This window comes from Aythya marila, assembly GCF_965140915.1.
Source record: "Aythya marila genome assembly, chromosome: 9".
NCBI classification, from domain to species: domain Eukaryota; kingdom Metazoa; phylum Chordata; class Aves; order Anseriformes; family Anatidae; genus Aythya; species Aythya marila.
Window position 1 is genome coordinate 24340364 of NC_139050.1, and position 27112 is coordinate 24367475.

Below are 27112 nucleotides of genomic sequence, written 5' to 3' on the forward strand. Positions count from 1 at the left end.
GCTTTGAAACTGGACTGGAATAGTTGGCAGAGGTGTTTCGGGAGCACAGGACTGGGAGCTGTGGGCAGGAGCGGTGGGAGCCCTGCAGGTACTCCAGTTCTTGGGGGAAAATGTGGCCTTCATGTTCTCTAGGTGAACTGGATTGCCTTGACTATTTTTTTTCTTTCTTACAGAGTAGGAATCTAAAATAGATCATAAATTTCTGGCCAGATGGTGGAATTTGGGCAAAATTATAAGCAAGAATCTTCTTGGTCTGCTGCGTAAGGAGCTAATTCGTAGAGTGTCTCAGCCCAGGCTGAATCTTTCTAATTCTTGTGCTGACTCCTGCTTGGCAGAGAGTGATAGCTTTAAGTCAGGAGAGAGCATTTAGACTGAAATATTCCTCTGCTCACTCTTCCTTTGCCGGGAGAAAGAGAACAATGTCAGAGAAAGAAGAAAGCCTCTTGCTATTTAGTTGTGTCTAATAGGCTATAAATACATTTCTCGCTAAACTAAAGCAGCAGAATGAAAGGCGTTGGGTAAAAGTGATTCTCCATAAAGCATCTTACAACCTGCCGCTATTTGCAAAAGCATCTGCACAGAAATACCTGGAGAAACCCTCTGGAGTGGTTTTAAGGCACTTTAATAGCTGATGAAGGCACTCGTTGCAGCGTCTGTACCGATGCGGGGTTACAGCCACCAAGTTTTAAACACCATTTTCTCAGGGCTTGCACACAACAGCCTCATTTTCATTTTGCACAACTTTTTTTTTTTTTTTTTTTTTTTTCTCCTTCTGTGTGGAACTTGATGAGCTCAGTAAAACACAAAACGCCGGCGCTTTCGGTATCAAAGAAGCACTTGATGCCGAGCTTGCAAAATGAGCAGTTCGATGCCCTCGTAAAGTTAGTTGTTTTAATGATATTTCAGCCATTATTTTCAGCGTTATCTCTGCTTCTGTTGCTTCTGGGTTTTATGCCAACATAAAAAAAATAAAAAAAAAAAAAAATTGATCCACCATCGCTTAGGTTTGATTATAGCAATACAAGCAAATGTTTCAGTTCTTCTGGGTTGGATGAAATCCTTCCTGGCAGGTCTTCAGCAAGCGCAGTCCCTGCTGCTGGAGCTGTATGGGCGGCTATTTTTAGTAATCTCTTCTGACCATAAATTGCAATTTGGGACCCAGATTTTTCTGCAGCGTTAACTGGTAGGAGCCGAGCATTTGCATGCATTTTAAAACCTTTTTTTTTTTAATTGTTTCTTGCTTTAATATTTGGTTGCTTCTATGTTTGTAGTGGCAACCAATTATCAGAAAATTCAGGCAAAGCCTTGACATTCCTCCTCCTTTTTTTAATAATTCATTCAAACACTTCTTGCAGTGTTCCACCAGCTCAGTCACGCCTTTTGGCAAGTGCAGACGTTATTGATACGCCAACTGGTAATGCCCTTCAGATACGGCCAAGTGGACGTGGAAGTTGTCGTTGTTTGTCCCTTGTGTCTCTCCGTGTGCATCTTCCAGGGTGAGCAAAGCACAAGCCCTTCACAATAAGCTGCAGCTTCTTTGTTAAGCCTAGCAGGAGCATTAAAATCACAGCTTTGTCTGGGGCTAATTTTCAGTTTAATTTCCCTGCTCATTTTAATTTTTCTCCTAAAAAGGACGTGAATAATAATTGCCTTCCTAGCACAATTAGGATTCAGAATTTGTGTCTGCTCATATGCAGTTTCGGTCCAAATGCATTTCCTTATATGAGGGTAATAGCTCCTCTTATTGCTCTTAATATATTTACTAAACATTGCTTTATGGTGCATGGATGCAGTTGCCTAAAGAACCAGAATAAATCCTGGGTTTGATGCCAACCAAATAAAATTAATCCACTCTTGCTTGGATTTCTTCTGGCGGCGTGTCATCCTGATGGTCATCCTGATGGGTTACCTGGGAACATTTTCACCCTCTCTAAGTGGCAGCACATCCACCGTAGGATCGACCACGAGATCAGAAAACGCTCACGCTAACTTGACGTAAAATAAAGTGCCTTCAGGAGCTCCATTTATTTGGTTTATCAATGGGAGGATAATGGGGAGATGGGATCAATTTGCGTGCATTTGCATGAGAAAGAGCAGTGCAGGTGAGCAGACATTTCACTCGATTCAGTGGCTGGAAGTCAGAGCTAATGGCAAATTCAGACTGGAAATGATGTGAAGGTTTCTGTGCTGTGTGAAATCGCCCGCTAACAGGAAGGGTAATTAACTTCAAGGGCAGTGGAAGATCCTCTGCCTCCCAAATAGAGCTGGATATTTCTCTAAATGACTTCTTCAAGCAATGAGACAGAGCGGTCCTGTGCTCCTCCTGGTTTGAGATGTCAGACGAGATAATCGTAATGTTCTCCCTGCTTTGATAAAATTCATCTTTTAATTAGACGGCCCGGTTCGGAAGCCCTCCTCGTGGCTCTGCCAACAACGGTGTCATCTCCAACAAACCCCTCCCTGCCCTGAGTCCTGGTCCTTAGCTGCAGAGTGACCGCTTGCCTATAGCACAGAGTGCTTCTTGCTAATTCGAATTAATTAAAATTCTTTCTTAAAAAAAAACATGAGCACGGATTTTGCTGTCCCTTCTCCCATCGGAAGATGGAAAATGATTCTTTTGCAGTTATCCTCACCTCTTCCGATCCAGGTCCTGGATCGAGGAGCCCCGTCCAGCACCGCGTGTGCCTCCCCGTGCCTAGCAGGGGCGGTGGGCGGCGGAGCAGGGGGCTGATTTCTGCATTGCACAGCGCATTGCCTTCCTTGCTGCTCGGTCGAGGACGTTTAAATACCTCTATTTAAGAAGTGAGTGACAAGCGCTGTCTCAGGGAAGAAGCTCAAATGCATAATTTAAAGCCGTAAATCATCATCGCTCCTCGTTTTTATTGTCACTCTTTGCTTGGTGCTGTTTGCGTTGCTCGGAGCCATAAATCCCGTGTCCGAGGGGATGGAGCTCTCCGTGCTGGAGGCATGAAGTCAGGGCGAAGCTCCACAACAGATGGCCTTTTCTTTCCGTTTCACGGACACCGCTTCTCACTGGGCAATTTGTTATTTTCTACAGTGGAAGCAGCTGTGGATTACTGTAATTATGGATTTCATCTCTCTCTGGCAATCCAGGGCGAATACTAATTTGAACTTTATGCATCTCCTCGGAATCAGGTTAATTTTCTCGTGATGCTGGAGCTGCTGATTAGCTAAAGATGTTTGTGAGGCCGATGTTTTTCCTGCTACGGCGATACGCGGTGCGTGGATTGCAAAATAATAGTGGTGGGTGTCGGGTCGGGTCTCGTTGAGCCTCCTGGGAGCGATTCCTGAGTCCTGCATCGCTGCTGAAGGCGTGCTTTTGCTTCACATGGTGAGCTCGGCTTTCCTGGGATCCAGGCTGATCAATAGCAAATTATTTGCTCGAATAGTTCCTTCGGAGGAAAAAACACTTTGAAAGAGAACTGGTAGGCTGCTTGTACCAAAAGTTAGGCTATGGGAAAATGTTATTCCGGAGTCTCTTTCGACCTGTTTGTTCTTTAAATAGCTCCTGGCTTTAGAGGGCAAAACGTTCGTCCTAGCACCGTTGGTAGATCCTGCATTATCCTCTCGAGAGTAGATTATGTTTTGCTCTCATGTTTTCCTTTTCAATGGCTATTAATAGCTTCGTGTCCTTTTTCCAAGGGGTTTGCCTTAGCAAAATTCCCCTGACTTCAGAGGAGTTATTTGTGGCTCGTGCTGATGGAGGAGAGCATCAGCCCCGTGAGATGCCAGATTTGGGCCTCCTGCACTCCGGTAAGGGGCACACCTGGGTCCGGGGCAGAGTTTTTGGATCTCCTTCAGCCCCCACCAACCCCTCCTCACGAACAGGGTGAGGAGGTGGTTTGCCTGTGTGAGTGCAGCTCCCATCAATGGGATTGCAAAAAATATCCCCTGACTGCTGCTTTCCTGTCCTGAGTGCCCAGCAGGGGACCGAGGTGTCACCAACACCCCCTGAAGCTTGGTGGCTGGGTTGCTCGGTGTGGAAAGAAGGTGAAGTGGGAGTGAAGGTGCTGGGCTCTGCTTAAAGCAGGAATCTGTCATGGAGCCGGCCTGGAGGCGGGGTGAGGTGTAAGGTGAGGGCACGCTGCTGTGAGAAGCGAGTGTGGGGTTGGGTCGGGTTTGGGGTGGTTGATGTAAGTCCCGAAGCATGTGTGTAAGAGTACGCAGAATGTGGAATCCCAAGGGGGCTCGGTACATATTTCACATTCCTCTGGTGGAAATTGTTTCCATGACCATGAAACGATGGAGCTTGGAGAGGAGCAAACGAGGCAGTGGCGGTGGCACAGCAGCTGGGGCTGCCCTGGCAGCAACCAGCTCACCTGGCGGGTCAGAAGGGATGCTGGCCGTGTGTGGTGGTCGTGGACATCTCTGAAACGTTCAATCTGCATGGGATTCTGCAGCCCCATTTACACAAAAGGCTCTGGGTTCCCAAAGCTGTGTTGGGGCTGATGATGTATCAGCAGTGCTGAGGCTTTTGAGCACAGGCATGCTGAAAGGAAGGTTTGCTCCCCAGAACAGAGCTGCTACAAACCACATGAACATCTCCATAAACCCCGGGAGAAGCACCTCGCTCTCTGTGGCTTCCAAATCTTGCTGCTCTCTCATCCCTAGAAATCAATTGATCTTTTGTTCCGTTATTTAGGCGCAAACAAACTGCTCTGTAATTCTCTTTCTCCTCCTTTATGCTATTTTAAAAGGAGCCCCTACACGTACCCTTTCCAAACAGCGTCTTACCCCCCTCTGCATTTTGAAGATAGAGGCTGGGAAGGGACTTGTTCCAGCGGGCCAGCTGTAGCTGAATTAATGCCGTCTGGCCCAGCCAGCTGGAAACTACCTGATCTTGATAACCACCTCCTAACGCGTTCTTCCCCTGTGCTGTCGTGAGATTCAGTTCTTTGCCTTTGGTATAAATCGCCACTTGCATGCAGCGAGGTAAAGCAGTGAGTGCTGAGAAACGCGGGCAAGTGGGGCAGTTACATGAGGACGTGGGGGCTTGTGAGGCCTGGGTTCCTGCACAGGGAGGGGTTTCAGCATCTCCTGATGTGATTTTTTTGTTTTGTACAGGCTTTTTTTTCCCCGTAACTCGAGAAAAATGTGATTTTTGGTGAATCAGCTCTGCAAGTGTATTACCTCGCAGGTACACAGCATAAAGCAGTAGCTTTCCGTGGCCGAATGAAATACCTGAAAATCAATGGAGCTATTAAAGTCAGCCTTCTGTTCAGCTGGAGAAGGGAGCTTCAGGGGGAAAACAGACACGCAGTTTTATGAGGGAACCAGGGAAATTTTACTGTGTTTCACGTGGCTTTTATTCAGCATGAGCTGCCCCGACTGCTGCGGGCACAGAGCGCAGAGCCCCCTACGTGAACAAGACCACGTTTTTGGTACATTCTCCCAAAATTGTGATTTAATCCTGAAATGACTTTGTGGAAAGGCAGTGGGAGAGCCCCAAATGCCCCTGTGCAGAGCAAAACCTCTTCTTGGAGGAACACGAAATACCCAGGCCTGCACCCAGCGCCTCTTTGGGCCTTCCCTGGGAAGGAAACTGGTTTAACTGTAACGGGGGCTGTGTGGTGCTCCTGGGGAGAGCTCCTCTGCTTTCCCTACAATAATTTCATTCGTCTCCCGTGGCTTAGCCTGCAGATAAATTGACCACAACTTCAGTGATATTTTAAGGTTGAAATTTAATCAGCAATTGACTTTGGAAAACTAAATATAAACCCAGGAGAGCGTGCTGCTGAGCAGGGCAACTTGTGGCCGCTCCCTGGATGAATCTAACCTTTTCGCCATTCATTTTTCTCTCCTGCCTGGGAGTTGGCAGGAAGGGCAGAGCACGGGGCAGCAGCCTTCGCCGCATCCCTCCTGCCCAGCTGGGTTTGTATCGCTGCTGGAAAGGCAGCAAGGAGCCACTGTCCAGGGGCAGGAGCCCTTGGTGCTCACCGCCCTCTGCATTTTCTGCGTAAGACTCCCTAAGGTTGGTACAACCATGCCACCTTGTGTTAATTTCTGTTTTCTTACGGCTTTGAGCAGTCACAGAAAAAAAAAAAAAAAAGGAATAATTTTCTATCTTTGGATGTGTATCTGTAGGTTGGTTTTTAATGCTATTAAAGATTTATGTGGGGCTTCCTGTCCTAACCCGGTTATGTATCCATAGCAGCTGAAGAGACTCCTCTTGACCATCTGATACTGGAGTTGGTAGTACTCGAGTATTTATTGTGAGGAGTCACATTTGAAAATGCTGTAAAATAAATAATAATAAAAAAAAGTGCTCTGGATATGCACGAAGCTTTTCAAAAAGAAAAGGTCCTGGTTAAACCTTTGCTTCTTTTCTACAGTCAGCAGCAGAATACGTGAAGTCCCGGCTGCCTGAAGTCCTAAAGCAACACCTGCAAGACTATGAGAAGGACAAGGAGAACAGCGTGCTGTCTTATCAGACCATCCTGGAACAGCAGATTTTATCAATTGATCGAGAAATGCTGGAAAAACTGACCGTATCCTATGATGAAGCAGGTATGGTTTTATTTCTTCCTAAGTGAGGCTTTACTGAAAACAAGTTGCCCACTTCCAGATGTTCTTCAGACTCCTAGGGCTCGTGTTGGCAAATTGAACTCTGTCCTTAAAGGTTTGGGGTGCTTCAGTGAAACATTTTTCTCCTAAAATCAGGTTAATTTAGGAGAAAAAAAAATCCACTTTGGTGATTTGCATCCTAAATAGCTGAAAGGACAGTTTTTGTACCAACACGTGGCTCTTTGTAACCTACAGATGTTGGTGCTGGAGCCATGTGTTTTGCATTGTCTCTGCGAGCTGTGTGACCGAGCCACACAATGCAGTTTGGAAGGATTTTGCAGCCTGTTACAATGTTCTTGTTAGATGCACGTCCTGCACGTCACTGGGTTCTTCACGACTTAGTTTTGGACTTGCCTAGCCAAGAGTGTACTGGGGAGTCACGGCATCTGAATTCTAACTGTGACGTGATGGGTGTGGGTAGTCAAAAATAGACAACTGGTGGAGTGCTGGAGGCATTTAAGTAGTGCAGTTACGGGGTTCTTCGCTTCTGGTATTTGTGCCTTGACAGTCTAGGTATGTGGTGGCTTTCTTAGGTGCAGCTAACACTTTCTACTAGGAAAAAACGTGTTTTGTTTTTTTTTACTACAAAAAGTACAGTTAGAAGTTTTACCACTCAATTAATATTCATGGTAGTGACTGGATTTTCTTAGTCCCTGGTACTTTCTTGTTTTGTTTTCCCTTTGGCCGTAGCTGGCACTGCGGTGCCCTTTGGGAACCGTTCTGAGCATAACTCAAGGTTTTTCTTCCAGCTGTTTTAGCCAGAAGCCTAAATCTCGTAACCAGGTTTTTCATCCCCTTTAGCTCACGTTTGCTAGATACCCTTCCAAGGGGATCACCGTGTTGTTTGGCCCTTGCTAGATGGCCCTGCTAAAATCCCCATCCTCTGAGTTCATCTCCCTTAGCCCAGCTCTGGAAAGCCAAGCAGCAGCCAGCCTGTGGCGTTTTCTCCTGTTACTTTGGACTTAGGCTGTAGTGGCCTGAACTGCTTAAAATGCTGCAACCACTTCCCAGCTGTGTTCAGCCTCCTGCTCAGCCTCCCCCGCACTATCGATATCGTTCTCTTAAGCTACTTTGATCTCAAACGCTCCAGCAACTTAAAGTGCCATTTGCCGACTGCGTGCTCTGGGTGCTTAGAGGACTGTGAGCTTTAGGAACTTGAAGTAATTACAGTGCTCTCGTCCTTTATCAACCACGTTCATGCTCTCCCCCAGTAAATAAGCCTGATTCTCTTGAACTCCTTTGATCTCAGGAGCTCTCAGGCAGCTCGCGGTGCCGTTTGCAGCCCACTCGTGTGCTCCTGTGCTGAAGGAGCTCGGAGTCGTGTGAGTTGTTGAAGGACAGCACGGTTAACAGATGGGCACGGGTTGTCTTCTTCATCAGGTACCTCCTGCTTTTAATGATGCATAAAAAACAAGCTTTGGAAGTTGTTCCTTTCCGTCGCTTCTGTTTATATTTTGAACAGAAAATTTATCAGCCCGGTGGCTCCTGCAGATCTGTCTCGGTCACGCTGGTTCGGTCCCTTTATTTCTGTAGTCAGTTTGATTGATAGGAGTTTGTTAGGAAGGGAAGGGTACAGGGGAGAAAATTACCAGCTCCTGTCAGGATAAGGAGAAAGCATTTTTCTTTATGGAAAACTGCGTGTTTGTGCAGAGCAAATAAAGAGTAAGCTGCTCCAAACACACGCTGGGGATTTATATCTCACAATAAAACAATGATGTAGAAATTAGGAGCTACGTAAATACCGAGTTTAGAAAGGTCTCAGTGTACACATGTCCCAAACAGCAAGTGTGCCTTGTTGTAAACTAAAATCCTCAATCTGAGCTGGCTGATTGCTCGGAGGCACGCTGCTGGGTGTTGTACTTAGGTGCTGTAGTCAGTGGTGTGCTGGAGGGAAAAGCACTTCTCAAATGGGTCTGAACTCATTTCTCCTGTTCCTTGTCCTCGCTCCATCATTTCAGAGGTCACAAATGCCTTTTCTGCGTGTAGGATTCCTCTGCATCCATTTCCCAGGTGAAAACAGAGCTGTGCTAAACCAGCCTGGGCTTCTGGTACGATTGTGCCTGTTAATTGAGCCGTTAGAGCATGGCTGTGATGTTAATAACAACGTGCAGCTTCGGAGGGCTGGACGCCCTAACGCCTTCCTCTAAATCTTCCCTGTCAGGAGCTCGGGGTCCCAGAGCTACCACACGCAGGGCGTTCATCTAAAAATAGTCAAATGTTGACAAGATTTTTAGTGAAGTTTGACTAAGAAAGCTTGGTAAGATGAAAGCAGGCCCAGCGTGACAGATGGGTACAAATCCTCTCCTAATCTCTAAATCCCTTCGTTTAAAAAGTGCCGCTCTTGGCTCGCTGCGGCTGGGGTAGTTTTGGGCCAGGATCTTTTCCTCCCTCAGAAGCGCTGTTGGATGTAAATCCTGCTCCGCCTACCTACGGCATCTCCCCTCTCTGGGGTGGTCAGCGACTGCTGGACAAATGAAATTTTGGGATATTTGAAGGTATTTTGGCACTGAGCTCTTGCGTGCCAGTTGGCTCCAGCCTGCTGGGAGATCCGCTGATAGTTCGTGCTGTGACGGGCGGCCGCTCTCCCCGGGTGACAAAGAAAAAAAAGACAAATTTCATTTTGCCTCACCACGAAGCGCTCGTGTCCAAAGGGAGCCAGGGAATCCAGCTCGGCAGCCAGGAGCACAGGCAGCTGTCCCCGCTGTCCTTGTCGTGGATGGCTCCATTTTCAGCCCTTTGCTCACCTTTTCCTCCTCCAGCCCATCTTTCAGTGCCACTGAATGAGTGAAACTGCTCGTGTCAGCAGTTTGTTTCCGTAAGGAGTGGTTTTACGCTAGCAGCTCACGTCCCAAAGTGCCCGAATGCTCCCGTCTTAGTGACAGAATTTATTTTCTGCTGAGAGAAAACACGCCCATTAGCACTATGGCGTGCTGCAGCCCGTCTGAGTGAGGTGGGGTCTGTGCTCTGTGCTCCGCCTGCACCCAACATGCCCGGCACGTGAGGTGTTTGCCACCCTGCAGGAGTTAGCACACGATGGGTGGGTGATGAATTCAATCGATTCTCCTGCTCAGCCTCTGTTCCCGTGCCTTGCAGAAGCCCAGGCTGGGTTTCTGTGCCTCCTGGGCTCTGGGACAAGCAGCCCTGAGCATAAATCCAGGACTCAGGATTCGTTCTGGCTTCAGGATCTGCAAGAAGGCACAGCCTGGCACCGGTCTGCCCAGGTCCCGGCCCAGGAGCTTTGGCTGCTTCTGGCAGCTGGACAGAAAAACAAGAATATCCAAGGTTCAACTTCACCCCAGTAGGCTGGTGAATCCATTTCTCTCCCACAAATGTCCAGGTTAGTGTGGGCGCTCTGGGAATACGTGCTGCAATTTGGGAGAATGAACACCTTGCTGGGGAAACATCATTTTTTTCCACTGCAAGAAGTTTGATCAGGTAAAGCCATCGTTCTACATCGCAGTCAAGCTACAGTAAGTTATCTTCACCGTGGTATCTATCACACGATAGCTCGTGCACGTTACAAATGCAGGAAGAAATCTGTTGGGTTTGCTGCAGCCATGTTATTTAAAAAAAAAAAAAAAAGGCTTAAAATTCTGGGAGTCTGCTTTTGGTACGTGTTTGGCTGCTCCTTGACACATGGGGCTGGTCCATGGGGACACGGCTGAGCACAATTTCAGCAGCGGTGACTCCCCAGGGCTTAAATCCCAGCCTGAGCAGGCGCCCAGCACTGGCAGAGTCAGAGGAGCTCAGTAAGAATTGTTACCCCGAGAGCCTGATGATCACCACTGACCTCATCCCATCTCTGCACGAGTCTTCGTGAAATATTTTGTGGCAGCCACCAGAGGGACGGCTTCTGAATGACCTGGGAGCTGACACACAGCGGGCAGGCTGGCACCTGAAGGACGTGCGTGGCGTGAATTCCCCAGGGCAGCCCCAGGCCTTTGTTGCAGTTGGTGTTACTGATAAAAGTCAGACCTGAAACTCAGCCACCTTCCTGCGTGAACCTTTGGGAAGCCCTGGTAGTGGCTCCAGACGATGTGATGGAATTAGAGACAAATTTTAGCTAAGCAGGCTGTGCCCAAATCCTGCCGTAAAGCCATGTGGCTTTGGTTTGTTTAAAATGTTTGATCCTGCTCTTCCTTGGAACAGTTCGGTGCTGTCCTCTCCAGGCAATGCCTTCGTCTTGCCCAGTGAAAACCTCACAGCTTCGTCCAGATTCGCATTAATAATTTTTGCTGCTGCTGACGCCAGGACTCGGGGGTTGGAAGGCTCCTTGCATCCCCTTGGTGGGTATTTCTGCTTCTGATGTATTCAACCACTGGGCGTGGTGCCGAGGTGAAACTGAATATCACAGCAGTGCCAAGAAATGGACTTCAGAACAGAACTGGAGATTCATTCCTCCTGCGTTCGGGTGATTGTTCACAAGGACGAGGGATTCATCGTGCTGTGATGGAGAGACAGCATCTGAGTCTCTCAGTCTGTGGGCACATCCCAGGGTGTTGTAGCTGAGCCTGGTGTGGTCGGGGTGAGCAGCACCGGGTGCTGGTACCGACTTACGGCTTAACGGAGAGAACAGGACAGGGCTGAACGGGAGCACAAAGCAGTTCTCTGTTGTTTCAGACACCAGATCTTGAAGCGGTGTCGCACAGGCAGGTAGGGATCGTCTCAGGATGGGAGCTGAGCTGTGATTGTAGAGGTTAAACCTGATTTCTGCGGGTCTGTAAGCACGGGGTTTCTTTTCATCTGTTTTAAAATACGTCATTCTTCTAATCGTAGGGAAAAAACGTGATGCTGAGATGATTAAGAAACTCTGAGACCTCGCATTTTTCAGAAAGGTTATTTTCAGGCCTGTGCTTTGCAGCGCAGATGTTTGCAGAAGGATTTATTTAACCATGGGAAGAGGCAGGCACCGCTCGCTCGGAGGAAACACCAGCGCCAAGGGGACTCAAGGACAAACGTCTGCGTGCTGGGTGCTCTGCTCGGCCCCCGCCACCGTGCAAGAAGTTTGGAGGAAGGCAGTCGGGCACCTTAAAAATGCAGGTTTGGTTTGGAAGGGTGCCGTGAGGGTGGCAGGCTGTGCCATCCCGGTGGTGGGGCAGAACCGGGCGCTGGTTTGGAGATTGCAGTAACGCTTTCTCTAATCCGTGTGGCTTTTGCTGAGAGCAATTGTAAACGATTTCAACACTTGAATGAGCTCTAAAGGAGCAGTGGGCGAAGGAGCGCTAATGAGCACAATTAGCTCGGCCTGCCGCAACACCCTTGATGAAGGATTTTCATCCTGCATGGATGTTGTGAGGTCTCCTCGCGGCCCCGGTGCGGATGACACAGGGATGTCTGCTGCCTGATTGATCTTTGCTTACCTGGTAGGTAAGCAGTGGAGAATGAATTTATTTTTATGGCTTCGGGTTGCAGCTGGTGGCTCATCCCCAGGGCACACGAAGGCGGCGTTACAGGGTCCTGGTGCTGTAACCTCGCTGCTCCTGCCTCCTTCTAACCCTAGTGGGAGGCAGGAGCCTGCCCTGCCCTCCTTGCTGCCTCATCTCACGTCCGTGAACCTAACCACCCCCTCATGTGGGGGCACCAAACCCCCCCTGGCTAACATTTCTGTTCACCAGGCCCCTCCAGCTCCTTCTGTATCTCTGTTTCTCATTGCTTTTATTTCCCTGTACAAGACTCATTCAAGAAACCGTTGGCTCGAGGCCGTGTTGGAGCGCTGCTGCCTTGCCCCCAGCCTGCCCTCCTGCCCCACCCCATCTGTGCAGGCAGCGTACTCCAGGTTTTACATTTTCTGGTGGTTTTCCTTTTAAATGGCCCAGCAGGGCACTATTCCGGCAGCTGCTTCGAGGGAGCGGCCCACCACGCGCTCAGTTCTGGGCCCTTTCTGCTGGGAATTTTCCCTTGTGCACTCGCGTTACATCTGAGGCGACTGACAAGAGCGCAGCAATTCCTAACTCTGCACAAGGTTAAACGGCTGAAATAAAAATAGCTGGAAAAGAAAACAGTGAAATCAGCTGGCACCGGGGGGTCAGGGCCTGGCGCTGGCCCAGCCACCAGGCAGAGCACGGCACAGGCCGAGCAGTGCGGGCTTCATCCTTCATCAATCACATCGCAGGCTGGCTCCTGGCTCAGCTTCTCACCCTCTTCCGTACACGCAGGTCGTAGATCCACGGAGACTGCCTGCAAAGTCACCTTTTTTATAATGACTGCTTGTGGAGCTGTGTGCTGCCCGAGCATGGGGCCGTGCCGTGCTCCTGGCGGTGTTTCCCTGAGCAGGACACGTGGGAGTCCCTCTCCTGCCTGTACGAGCAGCGAGCCCCGTGCTGCTGGCGCTCTGCAGGGCAGGAGGGGGCTCTTCATTTTGCTCTCCCCTGTGCTGAGGGTGTCCCGGCAGCAGGAGCCCTGCATTTGGGGTGCCTGGGGGGAGCCTGGGGCCGGGTTCCTCTGGGTCCTGCAGTTTCCAGGCCGTTAGGCTGTGCAGCGGGCAGGGGTTGGCACCAAACTGTGCCCCTTTGGGTCTGCGAAGCATCAGCCAACTGCACAAAATAATCGCTGTGTGTGCCTGTGTTCTGAAAAGGGATTTTTGGTTTAAAGCTGTGCGAGACAGACCGTTAAGTTAAAAAATAAATTCCCCAGCACGCAGCGCGTCTAAAAACAAATTGTTTATTGCTGGCTGTTACATTTATCCCAGCCGTGGGATATTCCACCACTGACACGGGAACGGCAAGACTCAGCTCTTCATTCTCGTTTTGGGCAGCACCGCAACAAGCTGCAGCCGTGGGAGTTCAGGCTGAGGGGAACAGCGTGGGCTTGGGCCCGAGCAGAGCTCCCTGCGGGCAAAACCAGAGCTCAGGCAGCTGCCCAGGGCTGTGCTGGCACATCTGGGTGTCGGCGTTCTCCTTAGAGCTGCTTCTTGGTTGGGTTAAACCACACACACAGACGCACTGCTCTGCAGCACGCTGCTGCCCGAGGGCCCTGCTCGTGCCCTCTGTGCCCCCGCAGGGATTCCTCTCTGCCTCCCTCCTGGCAGAGCCACGCAGACATCAAAGAAGCCCGTGTTGGAGCAGCGTTTCGCATCCTGCCCATCTCCATCTCTTGCCCAGCTGGTGCCACTTTCCCTGTCAGTCTCTGCTACGCAGCAAGGGTGGGTGCCTCGTGTTAATGAATAATTAGATGGAAATGAACAACAGAGGTGAAAACTCAGCCATGTGCTTCCCTCGATCGTGTAAAAGGAAAAGAAAGCAGCCACGAAATGAATTTCATTTACTGGTGAAGGATGCTGGAGTGCCTGTTGTAAGAAGTGAGCCATAACTTCAGGAGTGCGTTGTAATGAAACCCGCGTGTCAGCAACGTTCCCTTTTAATGTTTATGGGTGTATGTATCAAACCTCAGTCACTTGTCATCTTTCTGTTCTAACATACGAATGGAATTGCGACACCAAAGCTGGTGCAGGAGTATTTCTATTAGCTGGAGTTTTCATTAACGCAGCTCATATCACACTGGCTACAAGATCAGAGCGTACAAAAGGCACGTTCTTAATGGCATCCGCTCTGCTCCGCATCAGTTGAATGAGGAAAACCAAACCCCTGGTGTCAGTACCTTGAGAATTGCCCATTTTTTCCAGTGTTTCCCTGCCACTTAGCTGACGGTACTGTGCCTGTGGTCAATGACTGACTAAATGCTCTGTGTGTTTAAAGGTTAAAGTAATTAACAATGTCAAATCATTTTCTTTTTTTCAATAAAACATCCTTCAGATTGTAGCCTTCCTCCCAGCAGCAGTTTTAGCAGGTCTGCTGTCCCCTGCTGCTCTTCTTGGCCATCAGGAAAAGGCGGCGCTCAGAGACTGGAAACCTCTCTTCCCACTGAGCCCCTCCCCAAAATCACAGATCTGAAGAACGCTTTCCTGCTAGTCATTTTTCCTACCTGAGCATGAAACCCCTGAGTTTATTTTCAGCCTCGCCCCCAGTTGCCTACCTGCAGAAGCAGGCAGTGAATGCCAAGCTAAGTGCCCACCGCAGCAGGACGCAGGGTAACGTCTGGCCAAAAACAACAACAGTGTGAGATAGCCTGAGTAGGGAATGACTCGGTAAAAGCAGCTGATAAGAGAGAAAATCTAACAGACGTAAGTAGCGTTAGAAGAAAGCTGCCACTGTGATGACAGCCTGCTCCCCGGCACTGATATCTGAAGCAAATTTGCAGATATATATTGGAGAAAACTTGCAGCGTAACTGCAGATATTTGTGTAATCTGTAATGGTTTCTGCTTCCCGTTGCCTTCTGCTGTTCCCCAGGTACGACTTGTCTGATCGCGCTGCTGTCGGATAAAGAGCTCACGGTGGCCAACGTCGGCGACTCGCGGGGAGTGCTGTGTGACAAGGACGGGAACGCCATCCCCCTGTCCCACGACCACAAGCCCTACCAGCTGAAGGAGAGGAAGAGGATTAAAAGAGCTGGTGAGTTACAGCGTTTGTGCTCCGGATTGAGGGTTCATCTTTATTTTCTCTCCTCTGTCAGTAATGCAGCCTTCTCCCCTGTGAGACACCGAGAGCACCAGAGCGAGGAATCAGCAGAAAACCCCTTCCATTATTAACTCGGCTCTGCTGGGAGGGGCTCACGGTGCAGACAAATGGAAGCAACTGGCCTCTGCCTTGATGAGTAAGAAGAGCAGCCTTCATCTGCAACAGCCAGTGCGCCGTCCTGGCCAGTGCCCCTGCGATCCCCTGATAGCACAGTAACAACCAGCAGCAGCCCCTTCACACAGCCCTCTGACACAGCCCCCTTACAGGCACCTCACAGCCACATCGTGGCAGCAGCCCTCATCTAAGAGGCTGGGTCTGAACCTCAGCGAGGTTTAGTTGCTAAATTAAGCAGAGCAGGAATCTAATTCTTTACAACTATTTTTCATTCCCATATAATCGCTGTTAATAAGCACAAATGTATGTTGCAGCAGTCCAGAAACAGTAATCCTTCCACAATGAATCTTCCTAGCTTGCTTACCCTGTCACTTCAGCGACCCCCTGGGCTAGCAGTTACATTTGGAGCATCGAGTTTAACAGCCAATTCTCCACGAGTTTGTCAGAGCCTCTTTTGAACCCATTTTTGGTGTGGCTCCCACAGCAGCCTGCAGCAGGGAATTATTTGGTAAAGAAAAAAGTGCTAAACCTACTGATGAGCGTTGCCTCTAGAGATGCATTGTTTGTCTGCCTCAAATTCTTCATCTGTAAAGTGGAAATAACACATTTTTCCCTGAGCATAAAGCATTTTTAAAAGCTGCAGGTTATCAGTGTGCCCACACCAGTATAAATGCCTGTACGTGTCAAACGCCTGCCTGCTCGGTTTGCTTTTATCACCAAGGAAGCGTGAAAGCAGTGCGATTCTTCTGCTGCTACACAGAGACCCAAGGTCATGTAAGTTCCCCAAAGGGACATAAAAAGTTTACAGATCCTAAGGAGAAGGAGTAGGAAAATCTTGGTCTCGCTTTGCTTCAGCTGCGTACCTGGGAGATGTATTCATAAAAAACAGAGTTTTCCATTTAGCAGTTCAACTTCCCGAGGCCTCCTTTAACATCAGCCAGGTGCTCTGCACAGTTGTTCATTAGCGAAGGCCTCCACTTGATGGTTGTTTATTGTTTATGTTGAAATGAGGCTTCATAACAAAGCAACATGTAAAATGAACCTGGATTTCTGCAGGAATTTCCAACTTTGGAAGAAGCTAATTTCATAGACAGGCAAACATTATAATTACCTGCAGCTGAACAAGAAATACTCCAGCTAGCGTAATAACTTAATGGATTTACTCACCTGGTGCCTACTGAAGAGTCACTTTGTACTGCATACAGCACTGCATCCAGAGGCTGGCGTAAGCGCGCTGCAGCGAGTCAGCATCAGCTCGCTCCCTGTGAGCACAGTAACGGATGGCAGCAGTGCTCTCCTCTAATTGTGTGTGATGTGTGCTTAAACTGCCTCTGCCTAATTGCGTTTTGCTTCCCCCGTCATTCCAATACATACGTACCATTACACGCCGAGTTAGTACGGCTCTAACCACTTCTGAAGAAAATCCCTGTGCTGGTGAGGAGGTGGCTGTGCCACGGGCAGCTCAGGTGCCCTCCAAACACACAGCAGCAGCTGGACAGGGCTCGTTTGTCTGGCTGAAGTGGAGTTGCAGAAGGGTAAAAGAGGAGCTGAAAACACTCTGATAACTCCAAAGAACAGCCACATCTCGAAGAGCACCAAAGGGGACAGGCTGCAGATACAGACACCAACCAGTTCGTGTAACCTGGTTGTGTTCTAATGCTCTGTGTTGGGCATTTCGCAAGTCAGTTGTCCTCAAGGGACTCTGACTTTTGATTCCTGTTAAGCTGGAGGAAATCCTGCTGTGCATCAGTGCAGACAGTGGCACGCAAACGCACACATGTGAAATTGAAGCTGCTGCCATTCTGCTGTGACCTCGAGGCCCTGTGTCATTCCCTTCCTAAGGCAGTCGGGCCGTGTACTGGCCAGGCGCTGGCTGAATCAGTCACTGGTATCAGAGCAAAACCTGTCTTAGTACAAGCAACCCCTAAATGCTGTAACACATTTTCAACTGGCAGTAGCCTTAATCGTGGTGATAGTCAGTCAGTCAGTCAGTCAGATCCCACCCTGCATTTTTGTAGCTTAAAATTTTGTGATTGGTTTGTTGACAGTGGTTTTTTGGGTGTGTTTGACAGACCTCATTCGGGGCAGTTTGCTAGAAGAGCCTACAAATGTTTTTGCACTTGCTGCTTTCCTAACGCCTTAAGTGAGATCTGGGCCCTGCTGCAGGTGTTGTCGCTGTTACGTTTCCTTCAGAGATCTGAGGTGGGGAAACATGAACTTCACTGAAAAAGGAGGGTTCAGTGACACAAGATGTAAAGACTCGCTTTCGGTATTTTCATTTCAACATCGCCACGAGGCTTGCCAATAACTTGTCACTTGTGCAGCACAGCAACACCTGTCTGTGCGTTCGGTACGGTGCAGTCTCACTGGGGACTACAAAGCTGCTTCATTCAAAAGCGCAGCCACTCGTGTGCTCCAGCTGCTCCAGCAGCACGAGCAGGCGGGCACAGTCCCGCTCTTCATTGCAGCACTGTGGCACTGACTGAAGACATCCCCTATTTTTTGAGATCTGTAATATTGATGTAGCTCAGGACACCGCATCACGAATTTTTGGGTGGATCTGACAGCGAGTCGGGGAAGGTTTTAACAGCATTTGTGTTTCCCTCCAGGTGGATTCATCAGCTTTAATGGCTCCTGGCGTGTTCAGGGGATCCTGGCCATGTCCCGCTCGCTGGGGGATTACCCTCTGAAGAACCTGAATGTTGTCATTCCCGACCCTGACATCCTCACCTTTGACCTGGACAAACTGCAGCCAGAGTTCATGATCCTGGCATCCGACGGCCTGTGGGATGCTTTCAGCAACGAGGAGGCTGTCCGGTTCATCAAGGAACGCTTGGATGAGCCACACTTTGGTGCAAAGAGTATAGTTCTACAGTCCTTTTACAGAGGCTGCCCTGATAATATAACAGTGATGGTGGTGAAGTTCAGGAATAGCAGCAAAACAGAAGAACAATAATTACCAGTGGTTCTCTGCCTCACGCTGAACTTAAAGCAAACTCTTACATTTTAAACATAGTGGAAGGCTCTAGTAAATACCATTAAGATTCTCCACGAAAAGAACAGATCCCTCTGGTCTTTGTTCTTCGCTTAACAGAAGGAGCAATACAACCAACACGTTTTGAGTGATTATCAGAATTAAGTTTGTTCACACCTATCTGTCTCCTGTGACCTTGCTGCTCCTTAGAAGCTAACTGTAATCTTCCATTTCAGAATTTTCTTTCAAAATCCTGCGTATGCTTTTCACTTGATTTTTTACCTCTCATTTCTAACAGAGGTTTGTTGCGATGCGCAGCATGGCAGGGCAGCGCTGCTGCCGATAGCAGGTGGTAGTGATGGTGCTTCTCACTTGTAGGTGTGACTTTTCAGGACGATGCTCTAATGTTTCTCATCTCTTTTCTTTTTAATCTGCAGTGATGAGGTTGTGTTGGTGCAGGTCTGTGATTGTTGGGCTGTTACTGGTACGAGGAGGAGCCAGCTGTTTGCCCGCTGTCACACAGCTGGCTCGCGCTTTGCTTCCCCTCCCACCCCGCATTAAATAACCCCTGCCGAGCACGTGGTTAGGTGTAGGTACTGAGCTACCCGGAGACACACACTTGTCCAGTCCGTGCACTGCTTTACCAGCATTTCTTCTACTCCACAGTGTTAAACTCCAGCAGGATACTGGCGGTCTGAGCTCTGTCACCTCCTCTATCAAACCAACAAACAAAACCAAGCTGTGTTGCGCTAGCAGGATGCCTGTCATTGCCTGAGACTCACCTTTCTGTTATTTTTTTCGCATGGACTTTTCATAGGCATGTAAGAGAACAATGCAAGATAAAATTCATTTCCTTGGTGACTGTTTGGAAAACTAATCAAAGCAGAAGTTCCTTAGAGCTACTTAGGTGGAAGTCACGCCTCTTAAAGACTTCTTTGTAGCACCGCAGGTTAATTTGTGGTTTTAATTCGGGGGAAGGCCTCCTTAGAACGTTTTTTTTGGTTTAATGGATTAATGCCAAACAGTGTCAGCGCACTGTTGAGATGAAAGCTTGTGATAAATCTAGATAAAAATATTTTTAGATCTAACTTTCAATATGTAACTGTATTTTGGAACCTGTGACTGTTGTAAGTTTAAGCAATGGCATTCTGAGTGTGCCATCTGATAACGTAGTCGGCTGCTTCATGAACAAGGGGCAGCAGTGGCGGCATGACAGGACAGCGCGTGTCAGGGGAACAGAGTCAGGGCCCAAGTCGGATGTTGGTGTTTTGGGTGGCTTGCCTACCTGGGTTGTGTCCCCTGGGACTCCTGCCCCCTTCAGAACGTGCTCCTGGATGATCTGCTGCCGTCTCTTGTCGTGGAGGTAGTGGAAGTTCTCCGGAATTGGTCCCTGGGCTGAACCAGGGCCATCGGCTGTAGTTAGAGAGTAACTAACACTGCTTCTTGGGTGAGGATACAAAGTAATTAGACAAAAAGCTATCGCCCACATAAAGCATTTACTGGGAAAGTGGCTTGCAGGTCTCTGCAGGCTCTGTTGTGGCTGTGTTAGCAGGTAGGATGTCTCTCAAGATGAGAGCGCAAATTGTGCTTTCTGTGCAGGGAATTCCCAGCTCAGTCTTTTCATTTTTATTTCTAGGTTAGTTCTGTCCTACCAAACTTCCCTTCTTGAGTTTGTTTGGAGATAATCCCAATTTTTAGCTGGAGATGTTGCTATTGCCAGTGCTCTCCAACATGTACACGTGGCCTTCAGCTGCCTCTTCTCGGTCAAAGCTGCGAGTAGAGCCCCTTGGCTCCGAGTGGAGGACAAAGACACAGAAGTACAGAAGTGTCCAGCGTGCTCTGAAGCCAGCCTGAGTGGCCCTTCCCCAGAGGATGGAAGGTTTCAGGCGTTTTTAATCCCTTGAACAGGAAGAACAGCTTTCAGGGAATTTGGAATGCAGATTTGCATTTAAATCGAGTGGGTACCCAGAAATGCTGATAATTGCAGGGTTCCTCCGTTGTTTTATTTTGAAGAAGTATTTGAGGTCAAATGCTGTGCAATGAAAACCTCGTGTGCTATTTTCAAGGGAGTGCTAAATCACATCATAATGCTACAGCAGCAGGATCGAAACCAGGCTCTAGGCAGAGCTCATGGTGCATGGAGCATTTGCCTTTCCTTTCTCCTTCACAGGTGATGGTTCTGTTGTTCTGGCTTTCCTGTGTAGAGCAGAGATTGGATGTTTATCAAAACAGCTGCCCAGGGAGAAGAATTAGACCTAGCAGTCCACAGAAGACTGAAGCAGAGAGGCTTGTGCAGCAGTGACAGAACCACCAGTCCGTCATGGGCATTTGAGAAGTTGGAAGCAGAACAATGGGCAGCTCCAAAAAATATTTGTAGCCTAACCCCACTTCAGTGAGAAGCTTGTGGCTGCAGTAAACCTCTCTGCAGCGCACGTTCCTGAGGCTGGCAAGCACTGCTGAGGAATTCCAGGCCTCCTGAGCACGGCTGCCTTTCTGGGTGCTCTAGCACTTGAGATAGCTGGGAAGTGAGGTAGCGGGAAACGCGTGCCTTCAGAGCCCTGTAGCTGCCATAGGAAGCGGAGGGAGGGAGTAAAGCGAGCTCTCACATGGCCTGCTTGAAGAATTTAAGAAAACTCACAGCACAATGCAGAAGTGTCCTGCAGGCCTGCTTGGATATTTATGCCAGGATTCCCTCACGCCTGTGGCTGCCCTGTCAGCTACTGACTCGGCTCTGTCTCAGCCTTTCAGTGTTTGCAGTTACAGCAGTGGTTGCTCCAGCCCCTTCAGCTGTCTCTGTAACACTCCCGCCCTGGTAGCAGCTCCCTTCCTGGCCACGGGTGTTCAGGCAGTGATCTCTGGTGATGCTGCTGGCGTTTGTTGTCTTGTCTTGCTTTGGTTTACTTTTAAAGAACTGGTAACAGCTGCTCTAGGTATAGAGATGAAGGAGTAGTGGAGATGGAGGCTTCGTGCAGTCTTCCTTGTCCAGGCACGGTGCCTGCCCATGTTCCCTGCCAGATGTCTGTTTGCTAACCCAGTTTTAGCTCTGCAGCTTTCTGGCTGTGCCGATTTGTGCCAAATTCTGCTCTGATCCATGCAGCTAGCTGCCCCGTGACCAGGTTAAGTAACGTCCATATTGCTTATCCAGCCTAAAAGACCTAGGGCCTGATTCTCCTGCCTTACTCATGCAGCCTGTATCTGGAAGGAGCTCCCAGCCATGCAGCACGACGTGGCTCAGCATCGGGGCGGCAGGACCCCCACCCGCCACCCCGGCTGCTTAGAGCAGACGTGGCAGAGCCCCCTCCTTGCCTTAGGTGTTGGTGGAAGTTTTTTGTCAGTTAAGCTCCATCAGCGACATCTGCTCATCAGGCAAGCGCATCTACCGGCAGAAAGCTGATGCATGAAGTTGCTGCCAAAGAGCATCTTTTGTAGGGGCCAATGTGAAAACTGTGCCTGTACCCGGTCATCCTGCCCAGGGCTGCACCTCGCCGTTTGCTGCTCCCGGTGCCCCGAGGGAGCTCCACGGTTGCGGGGCGGTCTCACAGCTCCGCCTCGTGGTCGGCCCCAGGCACGGCCCGGGCAGTGCCGAGCTCAGAGCCGCGCTGCGGGCACACAGGCACGGGACGAGGAGATTTGAGGCTCCACTGCCCCTTGTGCGCGCTCCCCGGGAGGCTGGCGCAGGCCCCTGCTCTCAGGCTGAGTTTTGCAGCACCTCACGACACCGGTGGCTGCACTCCGGTGTTTGTCTGCGGGCTCCAAACATCTGCCTGAGCGCAGCTCGCTCAGACCACAGCAACACGCTGGGAATGCTCCCGAACTCATCGCTGGTCCCGTGCGAAACGCGTGCCACTGCTTTTGGTGGGCACCCGGTGCTGGTGGCAGGGCAGGGCTGTGCTGTCTCTGCGGACAGGTAATGTTCTGGAGGCTGCAGCAGCTCTGGAGGCCTAACATTTCTACAAGCACTAAATCTGAAAGGAATGAGTCCATTTTATTGATCGGTATTTAGATAAATACAAATAAAGTAAATGCCATCTAACATAACGAAGAATTGTCTGCTGACTTGCAAACATAAGGTCGGCATCAAAACTACTGTTACTGTTATCAGAGTATTATACCACTTACACATGGTAAAATTTAAAAAGTTGTGAAGATTTTGGGATACAGAAATTAGTACTAGAACACTGCATCAGCTTGAACTAACTGTTTGCTATGTCACCACTAATGCTGAATCTTGAAAATAAAGTTTGTTCAGCTGCTTCTCAGAATAGATGGCATTCTGGCTTTATATAGTCTTGATATATTGCAAATGTATGCAGAGAACCATTTAGTAAATGATTATATCAAAGGAAAAAGCCACAACTCATCAGCCTTTTCTAAAGTAGTTTGTTCGGCCTCCATCCTGAGATCTGGCCGTACACAACTGCACGATTAAGGGACTTACAACGTGCTGCAGTGTGACAGCTGTAAGACCAGAGCTGCTGCCCCTCCACGTTACCAATCTGCTATAACTTAGCGTTCTAAATCTGAGGGCTCATATCTAGTAAGACATACACAGTTAAGCTAATATTGATTTGCATTTTGAATTACTTGTATTTACGTAGTAGTGACAGGCTCAGGTAAGCAGCTGTTTTAAATACTGGTTTCCCCCAGGTAGCCAGAGGTTCCGGGTTTCAGTTTATCACCAGTTACACGAACCATTGCAGACTTACTGTGCTCCGTTAAGCAAAGTGTGCAGTCAGAGCAGCTGACGCCTGTCTAAAGCCATAAATAGAGAGGCTGACATCAAGAGCAATTCTGGACTAAAGTTTTGAAATCCACTTTTATGAGTGCGTCAGCTCCTACATCTGGCATTAAGGACAAACAGAGGTGGTTGAGCAATAGGGAAATAAAGCTTTCACCCTGCATTTAAAGCACCAGCCGTGTGTTCTTTGAAGCCTGTGCAGACCCGTTAGTACCTCTTGGGACACAGGCGCTCAGAAATCTTTTTCAGCCTGTACGCAGCAAAGCTAAATGAATAATCAATGGTAGCACTTTAGAAATGAAAATATGGGGCTGAGAAGCCTTGCTTCCTACACTCCTACACTGCGTTCAGGGGCGTGAGGGTAATGTAGACAAAAGTGTACTTTAACTGCGTGTGCTTTAATCCTGGTAATTAGGAGAACAGCCACAATCAAGCTGTGTGACAAATACCTGCTCAGTGCCCCCAGGAAGCAGGGCTGTGCCAGTGCCACCACGCTTCCAGGACCCCATGACATTCAGTTGGCCAAAAGCAGCACGAGTTTGCTCCTGTGCCTCTGCTCATGCGCTCACTTGGCCTCATCTGCCAATGAAATCAGACTTTCACGCCAGAACTGGCAAAGTCCCCATGTGATTTTTCAACTTTGTCTTTTGAGTAAGAAAACAATGAGTAATGTTAAAGAGTTGCCTTTGGAAAAAAGTTCTGTGGAGTTAGTTCCACTCTGTACCGAACCATTACACTGCTCCGTGATAAACTGTTTCTTGCAGTGGTTAGCAAGTCCTGGATTTACAAATGAAGTTCACTTTTGTACATTTCAAATCCGCCTGCCTTTAACATGTCAAACTATACCAACCATGCTAGCATTAAGGACAAAGCTAACAGGGGCCGGGGCTGCAAAAACAACTTTAAAGCTGTATCGCACGAGTATTACACTGAGTGCCTGCAAAACCACTTCTACACATGGCATTTGGAAGTGCTCTCAAAAAAAAAATGACCAAGAAGAACTCATTATGAAAATGAAGTGCACAGTGAGGGTTCTGTACGGGTAGCGCGGATGTTTATTGGAGAACAGCCTATACAACACACAAGATAAAACCACCACGCTTAAGCAATTCGTCCTGGTGAAAGACAGCTTCCATTTAGTACAACGTCGCTGCATTCTCTTAGATAAGAGCCTCTTCAGGCTTCTGTCTTAACATTTTTTCTCTCAAAAACACGTGTTTCTGAGATTGCATCTTTACTGCAAGCTCAGGGGAGGCTACGCTTTCCTCTTACTTCCAGGCCCACCACGCAGCACTACTGAGAGGAGCAGCGAGGACACGGGCTGTGTCACCCCAGGGCAGAGAGCAGACCGGGATGCTTATGACATCTACGCACCATCGTCACTCACACTATAAAAAACCTCATTCGGATTTGGATTAATGTGGCCTGGAAAATGAACGTGCTGCGTAGCAACTGTGGGAAGGCCTGAGGTAAACAGTGCTCAGGAGAGGTCACCTGGGGTGAACGCCGTGTTTTTAAATGCTTATTTCATAACAAGAAAATCAAGTGCAGTCCCGTAAGTGCAGGTGAGACAAACTGTCCTACAGAAGATAGAATGTCTCCTCGTACCAGGGGCAGGTGGACAGGGCCTGTAGCTAAGACTCACAGAACAGCAGTGTCTCGGTCAGACTGTGCTTTCTTACAGCCTGTGAAAGAAAGCATCTTTATGATTTTCACAAACCCAGTCTATGTTTCTGTTTTTCACAAGTTGGGGTTTCTCTAAAATGAGGACTAATAAACCATCTGCCGTGTTCCTTTTTAACTGTTTGCTTTCCTTCCTACATGGAGTCCTTTCATTCGGCTATGGCTTGCAGCAATACCCAGTAACTGCGTTACAGCTTGACAAGCTCAACTTAACCGTCAGACTGCAGAAAGCTTTCCATCTCTTTCCCCCACTCCTCGACTGTAAGCAAATCACAGGAAACTTAATAAATGACCAGCGTGGTACACGTTGGTCAGACAAAAATAGAGACAAAAAATTGGGAGTAGAGCTCTGCCTCCCCACTGCCTTCACCACCGCTAACGTACCTGGTAGGCACATCAGCAACTCAGTGTCACTTTGGTTGGTTAACCTCCACTCAGCTTCTAGTTTAATTTTTTTAAAATATGGTGAAATTACATCATTTACTGTACAGCCATTCATGAGGTACTTACCACTTGCTCTGAGATCTTTTAGTACTAACTAGAGAGCGCACCATAAAACTTAGGAAGATGTGCCCACCGGTCTGCGTGCTCTCACGCTGAGCTGGTTGTAGAGAATAATGCCTCCGGATTTGCAGCACACGCGTAGTGGCTTATACTGAACTTGTTTATTTTCAAACATCCACAACACACAGAAGCATTTTGACTTAGGAACTCTGTGAAACAATGTACAGGCAAGACAGGCTTGAAATGTCAGGCTGTAAACCTTTTGCTGTTCACCCTGAAGTAGTTTCCAGACATCTTTGACCAATGGATTATCAGCTTTTTCAAAACAGAAACATATCACTATCATAACTGCTTGGCATTTTATGTTAATATGGCTTTCTGAGCCACCTGCGTGCACAGTAAAAAGAATCTTAGGATTTGGAAAAATCTTAGCCTGTGGTTTATGCATAATTTCAGTAAGCAGATGCTATAAAATTTGGGCCCAGCACTGATTTAAATGCTTGTATTAGTCCCCCGTCTTAAGCTCTTTTACCTGTTGCATGGCTGCTCACACCAGAAACTCTCCCGATATTTGCTTTAAGCAGAACCATTAGCGTAGTTGTGTGTTTTTCCAGCCTTTTAAGCAATAATAAGGTCAGACTCAAATACAAACTAGATTTGGGAAAGAATTTCAGAAAAAAAAAAAGAAAAAAAAAAGAATCAGGAATACTTTGCAGTGCAGAACTGATGTTCCCTTTAAATGACAATTTCAGGTGGCATAAACAGCTCGCGGTGTATATAAAGCTGCATTTGTGAAAGCAAAAGCCTTGTAATCTATAATCAGCATTATCATTCTGGGGTGCAAATATGAAACTACCTTGCTTGGTGACGGTCACATTTTTACTGCAGCACTGCACAGCCATTTACCCCGGGTACTCCTTTTTATTCTCTCACCAGGAGCACTGTCTGCTTTATCTACCCAGTTGCTAAAGATTTCATAGTCTTTCATAACCACATTTTTTTGAAAAAGCAATACAAACTATGCTGTAGTATCAGTGTTCTTGTGACAAATAATTTATTTCTAAACATTTTACATGGCAGGCTTAAAAAACCAATGGCTTTGTTTTATTTAGAGGTATAAACAATCAAAGAGCAAGTTAACCATTTCTCACAGAGCTCTCAGGATCTGACCACAGTTCTACAACAATCAAATAACAGATCCTAAAACAACAGGAATAGCTGTAGTTTTATCTCTGTTTCGGGAGCTACAACAGCATTCTTTCCTCGGTTATGCAATGCAGTATCTTTAGCTATTTGGTTTAACAAAAAAAAAATGTATTTTTGAAAAGCTTTGACCCATACGTTCTTAGAACACTGAAATCTGAAATACTTGTCTAGGCAGTATTTTCCCCAATACATCATTTTTATATATATTAAAAAAGTCCTATACTTCCGTCATAAAACTATGTAGTTATGGAGAAGACAGCAGAATTCAATACTGACCGTAACCACAGCATAACAAAAACATTGGTGAAACCTCAGTCTTGGTACCAGAGGCTTCTGTACCTCTTCTAATTTGTCTCTAAGAGACTATCTGAAAGACAGCCAAATGTAAATATATCATAACACGTTAGCTATAGTACAAATAAAGTGGCAGTGCTCTGTCATTCTAGATGTACAGGATGTAACTATAGTCTCCGCTGTGTAGTAGATGTGTCTAGAATAATTATGTTAATGTAATTGCAAATTCTGTATCGTTGTCTATTAGAAGTGTAAACTACTGAAACCTTGGTCTTGCCGCTATGAATAAAGTGATTAGAATACCCATCTTTACAGACACAGTACGCTTTGTCTTCTTTACGTTAGAAGCCCAGAACCTCATACTTCTTTCACTTTAATACTTGAAGCACGAAGGCTATTTCTGAAATGGATATAAAGTTTTGAATGGATGTGAAGTGTGGTGCCAGGAACCCTCGGGATGCATCAGCACACACACACGTGTATGGATACATGCGGTACC

At 47.9% G+C, this 27112-nt stretch overlaps 1 protein-coding gene across 1 annotated transcript in view; it reads left to right on the forward strand.

Annotated features, from left to right (window-relative positions):
• The window catches only part of PPM1L (protein phosphatase, Mg2+/Mn2+ dependent 1L), a 68146-nt gene extending 41108 nt beyond the window's left edge, over window positions 1-27038 (forward strand). Inside the window, exons 2-4 of the mRNA XM_082766759.1 lie at window positions 6358-6528; window positions 14873-15034; window positions 17824-27038. Of these exons, the coding sequence (XP_082622885.1) occupies window positions 6358-6528; window positions 14873-15034; window positions 17824-18170 (680 nt within the window). The 3' untranslated portion in view covers window positions 18171-27038. The remainder of the gene's footprint in view (window positions 1-6357; window positions 6529-14872; window positions 15035-17823) is intronic.
• Window positions 27039-27112: the final 74 nt, after the last annotated feature.